The sequence below is a fragment of the Seriola aureovittata genome, chromosome 24, assembly GCF_021018895.1.
Source record: "Seriola aureovittata isolate HTS-2021-v1 ecotype China chromosome 24, ASM2101889v1, whole genome shotgun sequence".
Classification (NCBI taxonomy): domain Eukaryota; kingdom Metazoa; phylum Chordata; class Actinopteri; order Carangiformes; family Carangidae; genus Seriola; species Seriola aureovittata.
Genome location: NC_079387.1, coordinates 8,873,977 through 8,898,859, shown reverse-complemented (window position 1 = coordinate 8,898,859; position 24,883 = coordinate 8,873,977). Strand labels below are relative to the sequence as shown.

Genomic DNA, 24,883 nt, shown 5'->3' with positions numbered 1-24,883 from the left:
GCTGTGAACAACAATTCGCTTATAAAAGTAAGAGACGTGTAGCTCTTTCACTCATTGCCAATTAGCAAATAAGACAGACGTGAGAAAATAGCTACAGACAGCATTAGGAAAGTCAAAGATTGAGAATGAAATGTTTTTTGAACTAATAGCGATTAAAAGAGCTGCAATTTATTCCAGTTACAAGTTGCTTGGCAAGAAGCTTGTTGACTTCAGATGTTAAAAACACGCCTCAGTTCAGTTTGTCGCTGCAGGTTTAGCACAGTATGAAAAAGAAATACTGAATAACCCAGAGACCTGATGCTAACCTAATTCACTCCTGTCTATTATCCGAGGAACAGGAACCTGCCTGAGTCATTTCTAATGTGTTTTTCTTTTTTCTCTTCTTTTCTTCTTCTTTGAGATTGATCGAGGCTGTGCGGTAAAAGAAGGGGGGATAAGAGAAGCTCTTCAAATCCATTTACACTCTTTCATTCAATACAAATTAAAGGTTTAGGAATTACCAAAGGATTACCAAAACGATTTCACAGGGAGCCGCCCATCGTCAAACCTTCTCCCAACTACCCGTCCGTCATCTACAACCCCCCTGTATTTATCAGGAAGACAGTTGACTAAGGATTTTATTCAAGATAGTAAAGACTTATATTAATATAAATTCTAATTACTTTATTTTAATTTATCCAGATCTCTTTCTTTGATGTAATAGATGTTTAATATCTTGTCATTGTGGTGAAGGTGAAGGTTCAATTCTAGTTTTGATAGTAATGATGAGGTGACTGGTCAGAGTGCACCGGTGTGTGTGTGTATATATTGTATATATAGATATACATATAACATATATAGCACTGGTAAGAATCCAAATAACCTTAATAACTTAAGTTAAGCATCAGTGCAACAACGTAAAGCAAGCTCACTGAAGATAACGCTGCACTCTAGCTTCACTAAAGATTGTCTTTTTAATCTGATATTAGTGGTGGATGTGTTTATCTGTAAGACATTTACACTCCACTATATGAATTGATCAGCACTTTTGACTTGTTTATAGATGTCTAATGTTGCTGCTAATAGCTTCTGGAAGTTAAAAGGACAAAAGCAGAAATAGAACAAATGGATAGAAATGTGCAGCCTTCATCAGGTCAATACTAGTGACTAAGCTCTGCTGCATTGATTCTGACCATTAATTTTTTATGTGTCTCACACGTCCCCAAACTTAATGCGAGTGTAATACTAAAACTCTGGAGCACCTCCTTTAATATTGCTGCCTTGTCCGTTATTGACAAATCTTTGTCAGAGTAAAGTGAACGGTTGGTATAAATGGCATAACACAATTCAACACATCGCTGCTTTGTTCAAACGGTGGTAATGAACAACAACAACAACAACAACAACAATGGCTGCAGAGGCAGAATTTACAGATATTTACTTTGGTTGATTTATTTTTGAAAGAGCAGACCAAGAGACAGAGAGACAAAGGCCCTAAAGACAGTTTACCTACAACTTCATCTTCGAAAACAAACTGCAGACAGTCACCTGCAGGAGGCTTTTATGTGAAGACTTGAGGTATTTCATTCAGATTATCAGGTAAAATACTCTTTCAGGTGCTTTTGTCATTGACATCGCTGCAGCTTCCTGCAAGACAAACCATAGTTTAACCCCCGGTCCGGCTCTGATTACACTGCTGTGCATTCCCGGCACTCCTCTTGAGTGCCACTTGCCAACAGACCTCCGTATTGATCAGATTGTGACACTTCACGCCCTTTTGTTTCATTCATGAGGGATCAGATTCCTTCAACATTAACGCAGATAAAAGACAAGTCGGTTTTACATGGAGAAGACCAAAGTGTCGGACTGAATCACCAATGGAATATTACCCTGACGGCAATAGACAAGTGTCATGTACGCGTGGCTGAGACGATAAGCCGCGGAGATAAATGTCCCCCGCTGTCGTTTAAATGATAAACTGGGGGAATTCTGGCTGGAAAGCTGTCACGTCGGGATAATCCTGGACCAGGCGTTGAATTCACACAGGGGGCCGCTCAGCGCACAATCAAGAGGAAGATTTGTCACCGGGGATTGAATGAGAAATATTGAGAGTATTAGGAATTTTTATGTCCGTTTTCTACACATCAAATAGTAGTTTTATTCAAGGCTTCGGTGTCCCCGCTCGCAGGCAGCTGGGCGGTTCGTCTCGTGTCAAGGCGAGGAGTAGCAGATGGGTGGGGCTTACCACATCAGGATGATTCAGATACACATAATGCTGTGATAAACTTCATTTGAAATCCTTTGCTGTGACAAACCCCCTCAAACACAGTAAATGAATCAAACGTAATCAGTAAAAATTACTCTATAGCAACCAATAATCATCAGGGCCTGTACATATATATATGCATGTATGTATGGATGTGTGTATATATGTATTTAAATATATGTATAGTGTATATATACTAGACAGGAACCCTGCCAACATACAGTATACTGCACACCGACAAAACTGTTGCTTCTTTGAAAATTCTCATTTGTTTTTCTTTTTGATATTCGACTTTGTGTCATATTTTTTGAAATTATTCTTGCTTGATTTTTGGAATGAAATCTTATTTTTGTCACCCATGAGCTTGTTAGTAGGGAGGATAGTATGCCTGTTTTCAATCACACCGAGCAGAGCTCTAATCCTGCTCCATGCTGTTACAGCACAACCCGCTCCGCCGTTCCCCTGACTCTCCATGATATTTATTTTACCATAATCCAAATAAACACGTGGGCCTCTGTGCACTGAGGGTACGGCACAGGAAAAACTTCCTAATGTTGATTTGTATCTCGAAATCCATGTGTCGGCTGCCAGCAGGTATTAACCTTTAGACTTCATCTTTTCTCCCGTCTCCCGCCTGTCCTCTCCGTCCACCATTTCCATGCCTGAAGTGGCTCCGACAGCTGAAATCCAGCTCGTAGCTTTTTACCTAAAATTCACCGGTCAGCTTCTTTCTTGTAAAACGCTCCTTCTGTTTGGCACAATCACTGTGGTTTGAGTGAAATTAACACTGGGGGTAATTGGCTTCTCACGCTTCAAATTGGCAGTAGTTAGCACTAATGAAGCAGTAATAACTAGGAAAATGTTTTTTATCGTGCTTATTTATTTTTTTACAATGATTATGCAGTTACCTCCAAGGCGCAGCAGTATGATTACCTCTAATAACAGCGAAGAACATTCTTGTGGGTATATGGTTTTTACACTCCTCATAATCCTCATTATTTTTTGCTACTAATACATGTGTACTGTCAAAAGAGAGGCATTATCTTCAAAGTAGTGGACCTATGTTAGAATAAAGGGAAGAAAACAAGAGAGATCACTAACAAGCGCCTTGGTTACCACAAAGAATTACCATGGCAACCAATAAAGAATAAAGTGGATATAATTAGATTCAAGTTCTGCAAGTTAGTCATTAAAGATCTGATTGCTTGGCTGAAGATACCTGTAGTTTTAGCACAGACTAATTGCATGTAAACGCAACAAAACTGGTTACATGGCTTCTAATTATAGAGCGACTGCAGATTCTGTTGTTTTTACATGTGCCACACAGGAACCAACAGATTTCCATAAAGTTTTGTACTGTAAACAACAACAACAACAACAACAACAAAAAAGAGATTCAATCAGAGAGGTAATCCTCTGCCTGTTACACAATTTGATTCTCACACCCACATGTTCCAGGTGTGCATTTAAAAACAAGCTTGCTACCTTGATCTTACACCCGGCGCCACACAACTGTCTTTTTATTCAGGCTTTTGCAAACTGTTACTAACTTTGTAAGCGGAAAGGTTTGTGTAGAGGAGGTAGGAGCTCAAAGTGGTGGTGGCGTTGAATTCGTGTGACCGTGGTGTAGTTGGTTTATAGGCTAACATTAGCTTTTTACTTCTGGCGATTTGTATTTATTTTATTCATTTCTATGTAAAAATCCCATTGGCTTTTTCTGTCAAAGGGAAGCAGGGTGATGCTAACAACAACAAAAAATCATCCCTGCGTAAATCTATCCAGTAGTTGTCAAGATATTGCTCTAAAAACCAAAAATATATTCATTCATTATATGTCAGCCAAGTAAGTAGCACAACAATTATCCGATGTATGAAGAGCTGTGGAAACTGGAGACTGTCCCTCGTGATTTCTCTTGAAATTTCTTCTCATGTCCCTGTTTGACTCCTAAAGGTAGCATTTGTTTGATCAGCATCAGGACGGTTTGTTTGCAATAAATCCCTCCTCCTCCGGTTTGTTATATAACTACAATATTACCATGACATTTATTCTCGTCAGGCAGAGAAAAAAACAACAACTCCGCTGCGTCGTCATTCACTTTCGAAGGACACCGAGCGAGTAAACGTGCGTGGTTGTATTTCTGTTTGCTTTGATTACACCAGTGAGTCAGCAGCCACAGTCCCACGCCTCGCCAACTGTTTGGGCAGGAAAACACGAGGAGCCAGGCAGGAACCTCCAAAAGAACCATGAAGGGACCGTGTGTAGTGCGGTGGTGCCACTATACACTGGAACATTTACCGCTCCGTAGAACCACTGAGTGTTTAATGGGGTGTGTGTGTTGGTGTGTGTGTGTGTGTGTGTGTGTGTGTGTGTGTGTGTGTGTGACGGAGGGTATTTCAGACGTTTACCTTGACCATGCAGTATCAAATACACTTCTAGTATTTGTGAATTTCAGCTTAAATAATTAATCCAAAACTTTTTTTCCACATTCATTTACAAATCATTTCCACTTAAATAAGTTTAAATGCTTTAATTACCAGGTGCCATTCACTTCCTAAATCATGTAAATATTATGAAATTAACACTTTTTACTACATTTATTTAAACATAAGTACATATAATTAATATATGTCATATTTGACATTCATATTCATTCATTATTACAACTATATTATATTATATTGTCCTTTATTATCTGTTTATACACCAGATACAGATGTTTAACAGGAGGAGCTGTTGACAGAATGCATCTGCTTATAACTACATTATAGTGATGTAAACCATTTATTATATTTATATACTGCTATTAAATCTGTTACCATTGGATGAATTAAGATTAAAAGCATAATAAGAAAATTGCAGCATCTGTTTTTTGTGGAGGAAACAAAGCAGATTATCAAAGTTAAAGCACAGACGACACAGTACATGTATGTAGACCCTGTATTTGACGAGAAAGGAGACGATGCCATACTACGAGTGGTGGTGGTATAAGTAGTAACAAATCTTTCTGCTTAAGGCTGTCTTCTTCTTTTCGTCTCTGTCTCCTCATCTGTTAGGATGGAGCTGCGTTGAACTTGAGCTTCGTCCCCCTGGACATCAAGCTAACCAACTGGGACGACCTGCCCCAGGCCTTCAGCCGGCGCCGGGAAAATCGAATACAGGTCTGCCCTTCCCGCCAGGCTCTGTGTGTCTGTGTGTGTGTGTCTGTGTGTGAGTGTGTGTGTGTGTGTGTGTGTGTGTGTCTCTTGCATGTGTTTTCATATTCATGAATGTGTGTGGGTGTGTTTCCACGTGGGAGGTGTACCCAGTTAATGTCATTATCGTAAAAAAAAAACCGCCTTAAAGGATTCGACTTAGACAATATGTTCTTCTTATGATTGATTAGAGAGACGGGTTAGCTGTGACGTTACACCGTTTCCAAGATGGCGGGACATTCTGCGTATACTCACGAGTGTAGTTGAAAGTTTGTCAGTGTGTGTGAGTGTGTGCGCCCACAGGCTGCTTCAGGATCACCTTAATTTTAGACTAAGATAATTTAGTTTGATATCACAGTCAGTGGAGCTATCTCTCCACTTCCTCCGACCCGGAGAAGATGAGGCTGCGGGGGTTATTAAACCTAACAGATATGTTTGTGTCACCGCCATGTGAATCTAATGACACCGCTGATCACGAGGAGGAAGATCAGCAGCCTGACAGATAGGTGGAGAGTGGACGCCCACCTCCACCACTGCAGAGCCTGGAGGGGCAGAGGGAGGAGTGGGTGGGTGGGTGATGGGGGGTTGCGGGATGATGGAGAGAGGAGAGAAGAGAGGGGGCGGTTTGGGGGTTTGAGGCAGCCAAGGAGACCGGCAGAAGAGAAAGTGCTGTTTTATGAGGGTCGTTAAAGGAGACGGCTCATCACCCCAAACGACCCCACACGCCAACCTGCTAATATTAAATCCTGCAATCTGCTGGGGCAGTAATAGAGCCACTGACAGACGCCCCACCTGTCACGTTGTTTATGTTGGTTTGTAAAACGAAGGCGTGAGTTGCATCCCTCCTCTGACCCATCATTTACACCCTGTTACGCTCCAATTGTCCATCAGAATCAATACTAAGCATGCGGTTGACCGTGGGCAGCAGCACGTCCTGGACGGGCTGGCTGCGGTTCGTAAACTCAACTCACAGAGACCAAGTGCTCCCCAAGAAAACATGTTTGAATAATCTGTAAAATAAAGTCTTTTCAAGGAGGTGATTATATGATAGTCACATCGTGTAACGTGTAACATCCTCTTCAGTGTGTTCCTACAGGATGGTTCAGTTCCTGCTGAAGACATCAATGTTTAAAAGTGGGTCTCGAATATATAGTTTTTGCCAAAAGTTACGGAAGAATAAGATTCATCAACAGCCTTAATTCATGTGTCAAAAGATGAAGTCAACCTGAATTCAATTCGTCCCTGTGAGCGAATCAACTGAGCACTGTAATTACACGGAATGAGCTGATTTCGCTGCGAAAATGTTGTTTTAAATGCCGGTGTGATTGGGTCTTGATGAAGGGACGTGTCACCCGGGTGAAACACTGTGTGTCTTAATAGTTTTTGGACAAATACGGAGCGCGCAGGGAATCAGATCTATTGTATCAGGCTTCGGATGCACACACAGTACTTGTCGGTAACTGGCCGTTTTCCTTTGAGTAGATGTAGATATGATTAACGTACAGCTTTGTCCAGCTTCGCTTTGATAAATCAAAGCGCTCCGAGTTTCCACCCACACACACACACACACACACACACCGTCTGACGCTCACCTATTAACCCCTGTGACTTTTTGAGAGGCTGGAAGTGGGAAACACCGTCCCACTCTCCTCCTCAGTCACGACTTTTTCGCATCTGATTCGACTCCTTGACTCTCGTCTACCGGGGGTTAGGCCTCAGGAAACTGTTACCTTCTCAATATGTCACATACGCTTCTTTTACCTGTACTGTACTTCTGTCAGGAGGCTCCAGTGTGATGTATGTAGAGCAGCTTTTCATTGATCAGTCATGACTTCACATCCATCCTGTCTGCAGTATTTTTGACTCCTGATCTCCCCTTGGCCTTAAGTGCTTCTGTAATAATATCAGCCTCTAATTTATTGCCCTAATCTTAAACTACAGCAGGAGGATAATACAGTATCATAATCTACTAGCGTTTGGTGGTGCACTATATATAGGATGACGTGGATTTTCACTCCTGTTTCACTCTTGTTTTGTTTTTTTTTACTCCAATGTTGCCAGTTTCTTTCTTACTGATGTTCCCTGAATGCCTCACACACAGGCTGTCGGAATAGGTGCGAGCTAGGTGGCAGAAGCCTTTTAAAATGTTTATCTTATCTTATCTTTAATTTGTCCTACTCTGTATCTATTCCTGTTACAAAATAAGGAACTTGTCGCAGCGATATTGGGATCGTTGTCAGGTTCTGTGCTTTGCTTTTAAGCAGTATTAAGTTATATTTCTGTCACAATGTGCATGATTCACCTGCTAAAACATCCACAAAGCAAGAATGGCTGTTGTAATAGCTTTGAAAAGTGTCTGCATGATACATATTGAGTTTTTATCTTCACAGAAGTAATCTTTTTGTGAGCGAAGGTATCATTCATAGGAAAAAAAACAAAAAAAGCACTCCTCAAGTGTAATATATGTAGGTAAATTGCCCATTAGGTCTTGGTGCTTCGTGTGCTATTTGTTATTTTGCCAGTGGATTTTCTTTGAATTCTTGATTTGGCTGAAAACATATACAGCTCTCTCTTGGTTTGATGGGTTTTGTTCAGCTATCTGGAAAACTGTCTCCTCGTGTGTATCAGTGTGTATGTGTGCGCAGCAGGTTCAGATTGTTTGTTTTCAGCCCAAGTGTTTTATCAAAATTGAAAAAGTTAAAAAGAAATGTTTTTGCTTTTGAGGAGGCTCCAATGTCCAGACTATCAATTTGTGTTGAAGATGAAGGCTCCAGTGGTTTTGGTTCCAGCTTGAAATTGACTATAAATGTCGTGTCCCCCTGCAGGTGTTGAGGTTCGTTCAGGAGTGGAGCAGCCTGGCAGCCATGAAGAAGAAACTGCTTCGTCGCAGCGGCCTCCTCTTCCACAGCCCCACTCTCGGCTTGCAGCAGCTGGCCTCTGCCCAGCGACCTCACTCGAGCACCAAGAGGTCAGATCCTAGCTGGAGACATGTTCTTGAAGGAAATACGCTACTTTGACTTTCAAAAACTTAGCTTAACATTCTGGTACTAATTAATAGTTTGCTAAACCCCCTCCTCAGTGCAGTGATTTTCCAATCGTAGCCTATCGCAGCTGAGGCTACTCCTGTCAGTTCTGTAAAGCTATGGCTTTCTCCACATGTTGGAGCGGTGTTTGTAGAGAACAGTAAGAGCAAGATTTAGCCTTTCCAAATCCCAAAAAACACACAAGCAAAAGCAAAAAGAGTGGATTTAAGAGTGTGTTTAACTGCTCCAGAGTAACCTGCAATCTTTAGCATGTCTGGCTAACTAGCTAACAACGACGAGCACATCCACTGTGTTGTATTTTCAGAATCAGGAAAACTAAGTAAGAAAGTAAAAACGCAAATGCAAATGTAGGAAGTGATGTGTGAGGTAGTATGTCCTGACCTCTAACTAAGGGAAAGTGAAGAGGGATTATTTAAGAGAGGCCGTGAAGAAAGCAATGGGGTGCAGAGTCCGGGGTCTAACGGTCACGGACTGGATGATGTCACACACACACGTTTGCCAGATTAGTGGAGGAAAGATGACGTGTGAGAACCTTTTTTCTTGTAACGTAAAAATGAAATACTGTTTCCATGTCAACATGGAGCTGGTGAGGATGTAGCTTTAGCTTCAGTCGTTCACTCAATTAGCAAGCTAGCTGATAGAATCTGCTAGCAACAGTTGTGGTTTTAGACAACTCTTCAAAGATTAATAAACATTTCCACGAGTAAATCTGTAAATCTGTAAACAAGAGGACAAATGTCTTCCCCTCGTGAGTAAGAAATGTGCTCGTTGGTGTAAATTTTAAAATGGTGGAAGTGGTGATTTGAATTAGTTCCCAACATTATGTCAGAATTCAAGGAGCGATGTGTGAGATTTAACAGCAAAATGAGCGGATTAGTAAATACTAACTGCCCCAGGCGTCATGGAAGGCTGAATAGTATTTGTGTGTGTGTGCATTTTCTGTGTGGGTGTATCAAAGGGTGTCAGCTGAGGGATAAGAGAGGATGGGATGAACACTGTGCATGTGCACATGTGTGTTTTTTGACAAACAAGCATTGTTGCTGGCACACTAATTACAGCTGGCGTGGATAGAGGCTGGGAGAGTTTGCCAATTACAGGGTAGACTCGTGTGTGTGTGTGTGTGTGTGTTTGTGGAACTGAGAGAGAGTGTTTCTCAACCGGGGGAACGTGTTTGGGTGCATGAACCTAATCAAGGTGTGAGTAGGAGGCAATTGGCCCGGCTTGATTTGATACCTGTTTGATTTATTCACTAATCAGAACCAATCAAGCTCCAGCTTCTGCTCAGCGGGGCGATCACGGCTCACCTTCGCAGCACTGAGACGCTCAGTTTTCAACTACTTCAAACTTAATGCACTTTGCCGGGGTTTCCAACACTGTGGATATTTTCGCTGTGAGCCACTCGTGGTGATTTGCAGTGATTTTAGACGAGTCAAGAGGATTTTTAATCCGGTTTGCATCCTGCCTAAGCACGCTTCATTGCTGAAATTACAGCAAACAGTGGCGATGAATGACTTATTGCTTCTATAATATGCCATCGTAATAAAGAAATGCACATGATTTTTTTTTCATGTACATATGTGATTTTTCTACATATTGCTAATTTAATGTAATTAACTGTTTATTTATTTTCACAACAATATAAAAGTAAGATAAAATTTAAGTAATGTAATGTAAGTGGAGACGGATAGTATAAACCGACACATTAATAATAAACAAAATAAATGAAAGATGTTATTTGTCCAACAGCCATAACAACAGTTAAGGAGAAGTGTTAGAAACAACAAACGCTCACTTGTGTGGATACGATCACATCTATATATAACATTATGTCCAATATCAAAGTGGATAAGTAATGAAAACATTAGGTTGAGAATATGTAGTGCGCTTGACATCGTGTCATAATCGCAGTTTACATTAAAGCTCCAGCGATTCAGTGCAGCACTTACATAATGTTGGGGAATCTGTGAGAAACAGACTTTAAAAAGAAAAGTCGAAATCGAAGCAAGAGCAGCCAAGATATCCCGAATTTTAGTTCCTAGAATGAATCACACTAACAAACAAAAAACACTGGATCCTACACTTCCCATTATGCAACTTGATAGCATCTTCCTCCCTGATAAATGCCCACATCTTTCAAACTCCACCCGCCCAGTTTGTAACACAGGCTTTCTGTTGTACATTTGAAGTCTCAAGCCAAAACTGAGAGAAGGCAGATGGTTTTCGCAGCTTCTCCAGAGCCACAGAAAACTGTCCGTCTTATGATGAGTAAACTGAACTTCTAACTTCTTCTCATCATATCAGAGCCTGATTTTTGATACTGCATGTTTATAATACACAGATTTTTGTTCTACACTATTATTTTAACTTAAACTCTGCCAGGTTAATGGTTCAACATATGCACCTCCATGTTTCTTCTTCTGAGGCTGACCGTTGCAGTATGTGTCGTGTAAGAGCGCAGCAGCTCGTTAGCTTGATTTCACACAGCCGAGCGGGGTCTGGCCCCGGTGCTGAGCCGCTGCTGTCAGCAGCTCTGCGGGTCTGCAGGTACGCCGTCAGCGACCCGCTGCTGCCACAGGCCTGCAGCAGCACACCTGCAGCTGTGCATCATACGGCTACCTGCAGAAAACCATGTCCAGATAATCCAGTACAAATCATATCAGCTGCTCATTTTGTCAACGCACAACTCTGTGTGACATTTTTAAATTTAATTTAATTTAACTACTGAGGATTATTTTAAAATACTTAAAAATACTCGTTTGCTTTTTTCTTAAATATGAAACTCTCACCAGATATGTGGATTCTGTTTCTATTAAACAGAGCCCTACTAGCTATTTCCCCTTGTTTCTAATCTTTATACTAAACTAAGTTAGCTTTACTTAGCATACAGTCTGAAGCGGTATAAATCATCTTGTCTAACTCTGGCAAGAGAGCGAAATGTGAATTTCCCAAAGATGTGAACAAACAAAATTATGTTTATAACAAGCAAAACTGCCTTTTTAAATATTTTAAATCATGCATCCATGTTTAGTGGCTTGCAGGTTTCTTCTTCGCTGCCTTTTGTTGGCTCCTTTACATGCCAAAAACTCCAGAGGGCAGCTTTAATACATCATATTTAGCATTTTACTGGACTAAAAAAATTAGTATTGGTCGTGTACCTCTTAATGGAAAAAGTTCTAAAATTATTCCTGTTTTATATTCGTCTCAAATTAAACACGGTTTTCCCAGAAGGATGAACCTGAAGGTTTGAGTCATGGCTGAAGGAGCAGCAGACACCTTAATGCACAGAATTACCCGTCCAAGCTGCTGGCTGCATAAGAACATGCAAACACACAAGTCCACACTCTCCCAGAGGCACAGTTGGACACCAGTTTAGTGTAAGGTATCTCGTTTCATGCAGCCTCTGTGCTGGGACTGTTTGAAGCAAAGGAAGCTCTTGTGTTTGATGGAGACTTACCTTCTTCCTCATCTCCCCTCAGCTTCCACAGAAACTTCTCCCCTTTGATGTGTCTCCCTCTTCCACTTTCTGCCTCCTGTCATCAGTATTTTTTTTTTTTTTTTCCTCCTTCTACCTTCTTTCCATCTCCCTCCCAAAGAAAGTATTCTGTCCAGATGGAGGTGTTGGAAATGCATTAAAATGCCACTACACAGCCTGCAGGGCAAAAACACTAAAAGCAGAGTTTAATAGAGGCACTACCTTCCTCTTCGAATAGCAGGGTGTTTCATGGAGGCTAGTATTTCATTAGTAATCAGCATAGAAATGCATCATGAAATCATCCAAGTAGAATTAAATAACCCGTTTGTATTCAAATTTCTTTTCATATAAAGTGATTACAATAAGCCGCTGATTGTCCATTCAGTTGGAGAATATAGGTAATGGTAAATACCGCTGTGAACATTTCAACTAATCACATGTTTTGTTTTGTTTCTGTGACATTTTGATTCTGTGGCATGAACGACATTTCACCTAAACGCAAATGTAAAATATGTACATATACTGAATTTCCATATATGAAATGTATGTCCATATAAAACAAAAACATTACAAACAAAACAATAATTATGTATAAAACCTATTAGAAATTTTATATATTGGCATAAATGTTTAAAATTAATAAGAATGGGTATTTCATATATGTTATAAACTTATATAACGTATATATATATGTGATAATAATACTATATGGCAACATCACTCTTGATATAGGGACATATACTGTATATATTACATTCCTGTAAAGGGATGAGACAAAAGACAAAATAAGTAATTCTACATATGATCACAGGCAATTTCTATGTCTGTTTCTGTGCAGTAAATGTTTCTTTGTGGTTAAACAGTCTAAGTTTATTTTTCTACATGCCTTATAGTTCTAGGAGCCGAGCCAGATATTGATTTTATTTCAGCGGTGGCAGAGCGACTGTTTGTCTTCCAGCAATAAAGTTTCAACAAACTAAGTTCAAGAATTGACGTAGCTGTCAGAACAAGTGCTCGGAAAATACACCATTAATTATTGATCCGCACGACAATTAGTGAACAGTTTCATCACCGGAGTTGATTGTCTGTGAAACAGCCACAACACGCCGCGGCTGCCTCCTGTCTCTCCGTCCAGTCTCTCCTCTCTTATATACAGCTCACCCGTTTCGATTTTATTAAGGCTTAAAGTTATGTATAATTGAAGACGTGGCTTGTTTGAGTGACAGGCGGGTGAGCGTATGCAAACACGTCTTTGCCCAGGCTGAGTCGGGGCTCTGCCAAGATGGCGACGGAGCAGCAGACCGCTCTTCAGAAACCTGCGGGTGACGTCACAGAGGCTACGTCTATCTTTATATACACCTTATGTGTTTATCCAGCGAAGATCTAGTGTTTCCTAAAGGCTGCTAAACAAAAAAACAGATTAAAAAAACTACCATCCTCATAAAATCAATGGAGTAAGGTTAAACTCCAAGGCTGGATATTTAGATATTAGTGGAGCTACAAGTGTCTGTGATCTTGACTGAGGTTTTCTTACTTCAGGAGCAGAACATGCAGCTTGGAAACAGCAGCTGAACAACTCGAAGAGCCTTGGACTTATGCACAGGCCGAATTATTGGCTGTTATCCAATTAGAATGAGACTCTCGTGCTGCAATTTCAAAATAAAAGTACGCAACAAAATGTCACACATACAGCAAAGCTCCTCACACAGACACCACTTGGATGGAACTGAAAACCTTGGATGGCCTTTATTAAATATCTATAAAATAACTGTAAAAACTCCAGTTGTATTTAATTTCACCTGTGTGACTGGATGAGCCGCTAATATGATGTCTGACCTCCCTGTAGAGGAGGAAATAGAAAAGATAACTGCTCCGCTGGGACTATTAGTTTGTTACATCATTCTTCTTTAGAAAGCAGTAATGTTACCTGGGGACATTTTCTCTCTTTTCTGAGGATGCAGAGCATTTTCTTACACTCAGAACAAAGAAGTCAGTGATTCTCTCCCCCCCCCCCCCTTCCCTCAAGCTCCCCTCCTGTATTTCTTGTCAACTCTGACATCTTTGGGTCATTTTAATCCCGCCCGGATTGACATGTAGTGTTTCATGCAATTTTCGACTTGCACACCTAGCATCTGTATTACAACGGGCCATAAAAAACAGTGGTGGGGTAGATGGATTAGATTAGATGATTGACGATGCCTGTGGGGAAATTAGATTGCTGCAGCAGCAATAGTAATGGGATTCAGCAGGGGAAGAGGACAAACAGAATATAAGCACGCAAACAGAATAGAAAATAAGCAATGAAAGGAGGAATTTCTGCGTTTAAGCACAGATTTGTGCCAAGAAAAATATAAAAGTGCATCTGGCATTGCACTGTTTTGGCAGTTCTGTGGGTGTTGGTGTGTGTGTGTGTTGTGTGGATGTGGGTGAGTCCCAGGATTACACTCCCAAAAAGATAACCAGCAGGTTTGTGCAACATTAAATTTTCCTATCTTACCCGGTGCTAATGCTATCAAGAGAAAGTTTATGAATCCATCTCCTTGCAACTGCTCCCCCAACGCTCGACATGTGAATCAGCTCTCTTCATCGGGCTCTCCTGTTATATAACATCTACAGAATCCTCCGCTCCCTCACAGCCCTGTTTATCCCATTTTCACAGGTACCTCAGCAGAGACGAAGTAGCCCAGGCCTCCCTGAGCAAGGTCCAGCAGGAGGGGGGCAGCGTCCGACTGGTCGCCAAGGAAAAGCTCTTCACAAAGAGGAGGTCTGCCTCTTCATTAACACCACCTGCTTCAGAGAGGTAGGTTAAAGGGGCAAACGCGTGGGTGTCCTCAGGTCTTTAAAAGTCTTCAGGAAATATCCTCCAAGCTCAGAATCTTTCTACATCTGATGAGTGTAAAAACGACAACAGCGGTGCATTTGATTTATACTCGTATGCACTGGTTTGTGGTTTTTGAAGATAAGGTTTCATGGTCTGTACATGAAGCTAGTTTGTCTCATCATGTGGCTTCCTCTTTGGGATTCAGTGTATTTTCATTTTCCTTCCCTCAGCTGTCGCCATGGAGATCTGTATGTGCCTTGTGGGAGAGGCACAAAGGCCCACTCACTGTGTTAGTACAGTAAATATAGATCATAATACAATCTACTGGGTTGAGATGCAACAGCCAGCTCACCGCAGGAGGGGATATCGCTATGGAAACCTGCAATGAACACACACACACACACACACACTCACACATGTGCACACAACTACACACACATGTTCACTGCTATTTGTGGAGTCTGCCATATTCTCTTTTTGAAAAGTGATTAATCGCCGGGGAGCAATGATTCTTGGGATAGTTTTTTGGCTGCGAAGGATCCACCCACTGGATCCTTCGTTGACCCGGAAAACGAAGGGCGCATTTCAGGGAGTAGGGATGGATACCGAAACCAAAATAACAAACAGTAGCGATAAAAGAACAAGATCAATAAGCAGTATTGCTAAAAGTAGTACTGTTAAAATCTCAACGATACCATTTCTGTAACATGCTATTAGCTAGCATCGTAACATGAGAAGATAATTTGATAATTTAACACAATAAAGCTATTTCCCAAAATGTCAAACTTTTATTTTGAAGGAACAGTAAAATGTCCCTGTATTATTTGGAATCTGGAACTTAAAACCAAAAACCTGCGATTTATGTGATGGGTATTGCTGATTTAAGGATCATAAAAATACATTTACAATAGCTTACTATTAAATATAAATCTAAATATTTGATATTGCTAACGTTCGGTGTCGTCACCTCGTTCTCCACAAGAAGCGACAACATAAAACAAAAAATGTATAAAATCAACTCTGCCTCCTGACTAACAGTGAGCGAACGCTCCATCCATTGACAGGTGGACTTAACCAGCCGCCCCCCCCCCGCCCCCCCCCCCTTCAAGTGCCTTTGGTTTCCTTTGGTATGAAGCATCAGAGATGAGCCGCAGTGGTAAACATTAGCAGGCTGTGTGCCGTTTGCTGAAGGCATGTTGCGTGATTTCTGGGGTTTGAAGTATGAGTTTTCAGAGAGTTACCTCATGCTGCGATGTAGAGCTGCCAACATGCTCACTTGCTTTGTGCATATATGAATTTAAATGACTTTGAAGCCTCATGTAAAGTACATATATTAGTTAATTTTAACAAATATTCATTCTTGAATATGATGTTCGATTGTAGCTTTCTGGCTAATGCTCTCAACATTCAGCCAAATACTTCTGGATTCATTTTGGTGCCATGTTTTCACCAGTCTCAGTTTGGGCACACCAGTAAAAAGTCTATTTCGGTCTCTCTTTCATCCACAAGACGTTGCTGGCACAGCGTTTTGTCTCTCGGTACTTCCAGTTTTTGGTATCTTCTCAACTTTGAAGTGGCGAGGTTCCTTTTTTTAGAGGGTTTTTTTTTTTTCTTCTCCATTTCAATGATTAAATCTCCCTCTGTAGCGCTCCGTTTCTCTGGCTTCTTTGTTCCGCTCTCTGTCTGTCTGAATTGTAAACCACGGGGAAAGAGAATTTAGTCCATCTGTCCCCTCCATCGTGGCTCTAGCACCCTGCTGGGACAACATGGCAAATGCCCAAACTCGCCGTCCTCTGCCAGAAGGGGAGGGCGCGCACATACACATACTTGAAATGTTCTGGATCCATATCCACACACACACACACACACACACAGTATATAGACATTTCACACAGCCATAGGTCTCTCAACTCTGCATCTGCAGCACACAAAGCAAGCACAGATTTTTTTTCATTGGGTAAATAGATATTGAATTGTGTTTGCTGTTCTGCTGATGTTGAAAGAGCCGAGGTTTACACTCAGACATTACAGATTGATGTCTGTCAAACGGGGTCAAGGTATCTTCTCTTTTGAAATTTAGTGCAAAGATGTCCATCAAATCTTTATCGTATAAACATAGATTAAATATATACACGGTAAATAAATGTATTTAGCAGCGTTTGATGTGCTGCACTTTATCTTCTGACAGTGGAAATAGTTGTGAATTTGTGTGTATTTAGACCTACAGTGTTAGCATGTACACTGACCTGTCATAAATTCTTAAATAACAAGGCTCATATTAGAGACAAGCTTTCATAATTTCCCCAGTTTCATGAGTATATTTTATCATATTTTACAAAAAACGTCTCTGTTTTCTGATCTGCCCTCTTTTAAATTTCGCTGTTTGATGTTGTTTACTGTCAATGCAAATTCAACAAATCCTCTGTGTTTACCTGTTAGCTTGATAAATTCTGGGTCATTTATATTTCTGCATCACAATAACAGAATCACTCTCATCGCTCTGTTGTCTTTTTTTTTTTAAAGGGTAACTGCAGCAGTTTATTATTGCACTTGTGTAAAGTAAGAGGGATCGGACTTTTAGTGCGTAGTATTCGTCAAACTTTAGAAATTTCCCATCATCTAACCCCACTAGTATCTCCTGCCTCCTCCTAAACGCCTTCATCTTTTAAACATCATGCCTCCGGTCTGGAACAGATTTTCTATCAACTATTTAAAGTCGTAGGCCCAAGTCAAGATGGCCCCCGATCATCAGGGTTATTTTCTCGCACTTAAGAAAGCTCCTCCTGAGCCACGGAGGACATTTTACAACAGTTCTTAGAGGCTGAATCGTTGTCTCCACGACGAGTAAAATGACCTTTATGTGTAAAATCGATGCTGTGACCCTTAAAGAGAACCAACTTTTGTCATGCATTAATTCTTTCCGGTCGGTTCTGCTTTTCCCCATGAAACCCGCCTCTGCTGTGGAGATTTACATGATGCTGAACTTATCATATCCTGCAGCTCCAGAGTCAGAGATACCTGCAGAATGAGGACAGCGAGGAGATAATTAGATAATTGTATATAATTCAACAGACACTCCAGATCCTGACAGTGCTTCAACTTCAACTCACACTTCAACTGTTTGAAGTGCTGTAGCTTAAACTGCAACCCCCATACAAAAAGCCCACATGCAGCGTTTAGGTTCCAATTGTCTTGAGATAGATTTTGGGGTAAGGTAACTAGTTGGACAAACAAAACACTGGCAGTCTTTTAAACTGGAATCTCTTTGAGGTTAAATGTAAAGAATGAACCCAGCCCTTTTGTTCCAGCGTGTAAATGGAGTCAATCTCTTGTTTCTGTTTGTGCAGGCAGGACAAGGAGGACTGTAAGACAGTGGAGGAGCAGCCATCAGCACAGGCTGGTTACCTGCAGGCTATGGACACTGAGGGCGTCCCCTTGTGTCTGTCCTGCCAGCAGGCCTGCTCCACCACCGGTGGGGCCTGGGACACTCGATTCTGCAGCCACAGGTATTGTAAACACATCCAGTTAAGGGATGAATTTGACGTTTTTTCCAGAGTTGAGAGGTGTTTAAAAAGTTATAAAAAAAAAAAAAAAAGTGTGGAGCCAACTTGTGTAAAACAGCAGACGTATATAAATCTCAGCACTCCCTGCTCGGAGCACCAGATGGGTGGAGTTTACTGCGATGGGACAATTCAGGCAGTCTTTGGTAAATTGTCAATCAGAGAAGGAGCATCTTAAATTAACTTTCCAACAGTTTGCGTATGTGATTTATTAAACTTTCCACTACTCATTGTTTTCTGCGCCAAAGCCCACCCATCTGGCACCAAGAAATTCAATTACAGTCGAAGCTTTGAGAGTTTGTGTACCAAAACAAACCCAAAAACACAACAGTACAATGATAAAATCACCTTGGTTTGCTTTGTAGAAATAAGCTGCCTGTTGATGACTGGAGGACGTTGTCAGACCGCAGCTCTTACTGTTATAATGGCACATTCCCTAACCGTCCTCAAATCATAATCTCTCCATTTTAACACCAATATAAAGAATACTTTAACACAAAATGGAGAAATGCTGTTGGTTCATTGTCTGAAATGTCTTTATGTCCTTATGTCCTTGAGCAAGACCCTTTCACCCTTTCCTGCTCTCACTCGCTCAGTCTGAATAAGACTGTCAGCTAAATTCTTACATCTCATAAAATGTGTTGCGCCCGTGCGTCCCTTTAGTCTTGCTACCTATTTAAGGTAGAAATTCAATTTCCTGAAGTGGCTTTCAAGAGCCAAATGCAGGTCATTCAGTCAAGGTGAGATACTTCACTTCTCTGCGCCTGGATGTTATCAAGATTTAACACATGATTCGGCTGAAAGGAGCACAGAGGAAACTGAAAAACATTATGACTTTCCTTTGTTTATGAAAATAAACAAGGAGGAATTTTAATGTTCAAAATGTAAATGTGTAGATTAAAATCCAGATGTTTTCCACGTTCTCCCTCCCATAGATGCCAGGAGGAGTTCCAGCTGCGCTCCAACCAAACGTACATGCGCTCTCGGGTGCTGGAGACGGAGCAGGGGATCTGTCAGCACTGCGGCCTCCACGCCCACGACCTGTTCCTGAGGGTCCACGACGCTCTGCCCTCCCAGCGCAAGGAGATGCTGGAGAACACCTGGCTCACCCAGCTGTCACTCAAACAGGTTGGACACCAGGGCAAAGGAAACCAATGATATTTTATAAGATACTAATATATAACAACTAATAAAAGGAGACTTGCATGCACAGAAAAAACTACAGCTCCCATGAAAATAACTACATACAGGTATTTACATGATGGGGACCTGGTTTCGCTCTCCTCTAAAGGCATTTTTACAACGTCCTAGCTGTGATCTCTGCTGTCTGAAAAACAAGCTAAACCTCCACTCACCTCTCAAGCTGCCTGTAAACATCTAGGCCTTATGGGAAATGGTGTTCGTTAAAGGCTGCTAAAAACAAATATTGACTAAACAAAGATAATAGATCGCTTCTCAAAAGAAAAGAAAAATATCATGCTTATCTCTTTAAAGTTTAAAGATTTTACATTGAAAATATGATACATTTTCCCTTTAAATTTCTTTGATGATTTCTTTTTAATAACTGGTGGAGATCCAAAGATTTAAAATGAAAAGATCAGGGAAAAGGTCAAACAAATCTGAGTTGCAGAACTTTGTGTTTTTTTTTTTTTTTTTTTTTTTTTTTTGGCTCTCATTAATCACCTGATGATCCCTCAGATTTATCTTGATCTTTGGAAAGGTCACGACCCCTCAGCGGGGAACCACTGGCATAAAATAACTTTATATAAAGTAGTTAAAATTAGCCTAAGCAACTACAACAGAAGATTTTACCTCACATGTTGTTGAATCAGTATTAAGAAGCCAATAACGTTGTATATAATAGTTTATTGGATCGACAATATTAAAACGCGCTACAATACACCCATCATGGCTAACACCAGTCTCCTGATGTGAGCTAAATCACTGACAAGGGAAGCCATTTTTTTTTGTCTTTGTGTTTGTGTAAGTGCAAAAATAAAAGTGCCCTGTGCTCTCCATCCCACCCACCTACGCACACACACACACACACACACACACACACACACACACACACAGGTTGATCTGCACTCCAAGGGGCCAGCTCCCAGTAAATGGATTGCTGGGCCCATTGATTTTTTTTCTCCCAGTGCCAGGCCTCGACCAGTAAGCCTGTTTGATTTGGTTGGCTGTTATCCTGCAAAGCCAGCCCCCCCCCCCACTCCCCCCTCCCTCCTCCTCACCTTATACACACACACACACACACACACACTCACCCACCCTCCTTTCCCAGTGCCGCCGGCAGCAGCATCAGCACCAATCGATGCACCGAGCTTTAGAGGAAACAAACTCAGCCACATGATAAGACGCCGCAGCGGTGGAGGAGCCTCAAGATTATAGGCTCATTCTTTGGTTCATGCTGGGGGTTCTGGTGTGTGTGTGTGTGTGTGTGTGTGTGTGTGTGTACATGTGTATACGGGTCTTGCTGTGTACGTATTGTGCATGTATATGTATTTTGATGTGTGTGTGTGTGTGTGTGTGTGTGTGTGTGTGTGTGTGTGTGTGTGTGTGTGTGTGTGTGTGTGTGTGTGTGTGTGTGTGTGTATTTTCAGTTTGTATTATGGCCTTTAGGTGCCTGTAAGCAGAATTTCGGTGTGTGCAAGTGTGTAGTAGTGGGGTCTGGTGCAGCAAGATTCATGGTTTTCACACAAAAGCAGGTTGAATTGACTGAAATGTGTGAGCGTGCGTGCGTGCGTGCGTGTGTGTGTGTGTGTATGAGTGTGTGTGTGTGGGGATGTGAACTCTGCCCTTGTGAGCATGCCTGGTCTTTAAATCTGTTGGGATCAATTCCAGCTCGCTGCCTTAATGTCGGCAGAGGAGCACTCAAAGCAGGAAAATGGATTTTTGGCCCTGAACTCCTCCCATCAGACTTCTCTTTCTCTGTTTCTAATTCTCTCAATCATCCTTTGCTCTTCCACTTGCTTTCTCTGTATTTTTTCTTTAAGTCTGTCGTCCTTTCTTTGTTCTCTTTCTTTTTTTTTGTTTCGGTCTTTCTCTCCTTATTATTTCTTTTTCAGGTTTTCAAAATACAAGATTGTGGTAATTCAGTTTCCAGGTCATTTTGTTCACAGTCTCCTACCTGCTCCACTAGACCTCAGTTAATCCTGTGCTGTAAAGATACATAGAAAAAAAACGAGGCCCCAGCAAGGTCAGCTTTTGTGTCAAAGCTTCAAAATCAAATTCATCTCCTTCCTTTTATCTGCATCTCCTGTGTGATTGAATTGAATGAGTGGCATTAAACAGATAGTTATGCTGTACATTGAACTCATTGGGAAGTTGTTGCCGGGCAATTATGTTGAAAATATAAAGCTTTAAAGGAGCTATTTGTGAGCTTTGCTGTTGCTTACCTACAGGCACTTTTCACTGTATTCTGGCATTTTAGAAACATTTGGTCGACTTAATGACTAATCAATTCATCAAAAACATTTTTTAATTAATAAATCAATAATGCACCACACCATTAACTAGCATCAATACATGTTATATAAACAAGACTTAGAGTTGACAGACTTTGAGGCTGTCTAGCTTTGAGCTAAATGCTAACATCAGCGTGCTAACATGCTTATGTTTAGCTCAGGCGTTCATCCTAGCATGCTAACATGCTCACATTCGGCGTCTGGGTTCAGGTGAGGTTAGGTTTGTTTTTAAGTACATAAAAACTCCATCTTAAGTAACATCAGTCACATGCTTTAGCAGGTGTTGCTCACTGTCTTAATTTAGCGGATTAGTCTTTAGAGGCAAAGAAAATGATCTGCACATTTGGTCCTACAGCAACAAACAAAACAGAAAGAGTGATAAAAAGTTGAGGAATTTAGGAGCATATATTCTGTTGTAGCATGTTATTCCCTGTGGTTTATTTAACCTAATTTCTCTGTCTGGTAGACTCACAACTGCTCACTGATTAAGTTTCCCTACAGCTGCCCATTATGTAGGCCATAAGCATTTTGGTGATTTATATGGCTGCACCTGAGGCATCTGTTGGAAGCGATGGATAATAGAAAGCCAAAGTTCACTGCCATCGATTCGGTGCAATTATTGTTTTCATCAACTGGTCTTATCCTCACAGTCACATGGGCTTACATTAATCTCAGCATTTAAAACCTTTATCAGGAGCCTCCTGCGTTTTGTTTTCATTATTTACCGCTGTAGATTTCTGACATTCATGTACTTTGCTTGTCTCATTTGTTTTTTTTATCTTTTTGTTATTGTGAAGCACAATGTAGAAGTGCCCCTGCGGTGCAGAGATTTCTTTGATATGACTGATTTTCTGTTTGTGCATTTGTGTGCTGTAAAACAACAATTTAGGTCACTACTGTACTCAGAAACACTGAGCTCCGCTGAAGAAATAACATCAGTTCAAAAAATTAACTCCAGCATAGATGGATGGTTTAGGAAGGGCAGCGCAATCACAGCTTGTTTTTGGCAATTTAGAGCGCTTTATGAAAACATCAGAGGGTAGTCAGTGCACCGAGACGCTCACCGCTTCTTCTTCTTCTTCTTTCTGTGTGTTTCTAGCTGAATGAAATGATCCGCGCTCCGGTCGAAGGGGATTTCTGGCAGGTCGACCACATCCGGCCGGTCTACAGCGGAGGCGGGCAGTGCTCTCTGGACAACCTGCAGACGCTCTGCACCGTCTGCCACAAAACCGTACGTGCGCACTCCGCATCGCTGCACCCATAACAACCGCAAGGGCTTAAGGGGCAAAAGCAATTTATCTAACGTTTAAGGTGCACAGACCTCTCCTTTATCCAAGTATAAAAAGAAAGTCTCATCACTCATGTTGAGGATCATGTGCGATGGCGGTAATGTGATACATGGTCAAACACATAGATCAAAAGTCGTACCATCCCTCACAAAGCTATATAGATATTCTCTGTAATAACATCACATGATGTGGTTGGATGACATGTTGATCTATAGCAATTGCAGCAAAATGCTATATATCTGTATTGGGAACATTTTCCATCATGGGCTCCTTCAGTCAATATTTCATAATCACAGACAATTCACTTCTTAAAAACAGAACTGATTTGAGCGGCAAAGGTTTCAAAATAAAACACAGCTTTTTTTTTTTCCATTGTAACCTAAAATGTGCTTTATTGTCACGGCGGGGAGCGTTTTTGCCAGAGTGGGTGTCAGTTTGGACGGAGATGCTTCCTGCATTGACGTATATAAACTGATGTGGAGAACTGGGTGTTCTGATAAGGGGATCCTCTCCGCTGTTTATGCCACCGCTCAGACACTTTAATCTAAAGATGCTCGATATATTGATCTCACTCTTCTCTTCTTCTGCGCCGACTGCAGATTTAACCTCTTACATCATGTTCCATTTTTCTCCACAGAGGACGGCTCAGCAAGCCAAAGAACGGAGCAGGATGAGGAAGAGTGCCGCTGCCTCCAAGGTTGCGTCAGACATCAGTTGGTTCTTCGTCAGGAAATGAGACGACACAAAGGTTTAGTAAGGGCTGTAAAAGTGTTAAATCTCCTGAATCAAATTGTTGACATGATTTCTGACAGTCTGGACGAGGATGCATCATGAGTCAAACCTCACATTAAGGTATCACAAATGCCATTCACTGTGACAGATTAGGATAAAAGGCCAGCTTTTTCTTTGAGTCGCCTCGTCGTCGTCTTCTTCTTCTTCTTTTACTTTTTGTTCCTCACTTTCCGATGATATCGCCTCTGGACTGGGGGGGGGGGGGGGGGGGTGCTGTCGTGGCTGAGATTTACCTTAAAAAAAAAAAAAAAAACAAGTGACGACTACATCAAATGCAAATTCAGCCAGCTCCTCTCTCGTCCCCGAACCGTCACAAGTGCGGTAGTTTTTTGATTTATGATGGCCCCCTTTTTTTTGCTCGAGGCTGAAATGGAGCAGGTTGTTTGGAAAGATGCTGCTATTTTAAGATTTTGCAAACTTGGTGGAAAGTAGCAGGTGAGAGACGAAGCGGGGGCTTTGTGATTAAAACTCCACGGCAGAAAGCACAACCAAGTGTCCTCAATGACAACAAGTAGCACATTGTGATTTCCTCAACCTTTGGATGATATATGAATGCTCCTGAGTGAAATAAAAACCTATTTTCATCTTGTTTCATGTGTCTCCTTCTGTTCCGCCGGTGCTTTAACCACGGTTTGGACTGTAAATACACCAAGACGTTGGTTGCTCTGACAAGCTCGCAAATCGTTTCATTGCCTCAAGTCAGGAACATCATTGTCCACGTCCACGCATCTACCTCCTCTTCAGCTGTGCTTGATGATCTGAACAGAGCTAAAGTCAGTCAGGAGGGCTATGTTTAGAGAGACGGAGAGCAGAGTTACTATGGAAACAAGGCTTCAGGTTCAGCAATGTCGGGAATATTGAATCTGTTCTTGTGAGAGTTATACAATGAGCCAGACAGACATCAGAAACTCCAATCAATACCAGCAGGCTCCTGTGAAAATGAGGCCGTCACATTCCTCCGCAGCAGAGTTTTACTTCCCCTCTGAGGCCGGGGCT

General features: G+C 41.4%; 1 protein-coding gene across 4 annotated transcripts in view; it reads left to right on the top strand.

The window, feature by feature from the left end:
- The window catches only part of zranb3 (zinc finger, RAN-binding domain containing 3), a 76,733-nt gene extending 52,257 nt beyond the window's left edge, over nucleotides 1-24,476 (top strand). For all 4 annotated transcript variants that reach the window (XM_056370800.1, XM_056370798.1, XM_056370799.1 and 1 more), the window contains exons 16-22: nucleotides 5,299-5,403; nucleotides 8,262-8,404; nucleotides 14,612-14,752; nucleotides 18,121-18,279; nucleotides 19,269-19,461; nucleotides 22,906-23,037; nucleotides 23,733-24,476. In XM_056370800.1, the coding sequence (XP_056226775.1) occupies nucleotides 5,299-5,403; nucleotides 8,262-8,404; nucleotides 14,612-14,752; nucleotides 18,121-18,279; nucleotides 19,269-19,461; nucleotides 22,906-23,037; nucleotides 23,733-23,831 (972 nt within the window). In that variant the 3' untranslated portion in view covers nucleotides 23,832-24,476. The remainder of the gene's footprint in view (nucleotides 1-5,298; nucleotides 5,404-8,261; nucleotides 8,405-14,611; nucleotides 14,753-18,120; nucleotides 18,280-19,268; nucleotides 19,462-22,905; nucleotides 23,038-23,732) is intronic.
- Nucleotides 24,477-24,883: the final 407 nt, after the last annotated feature.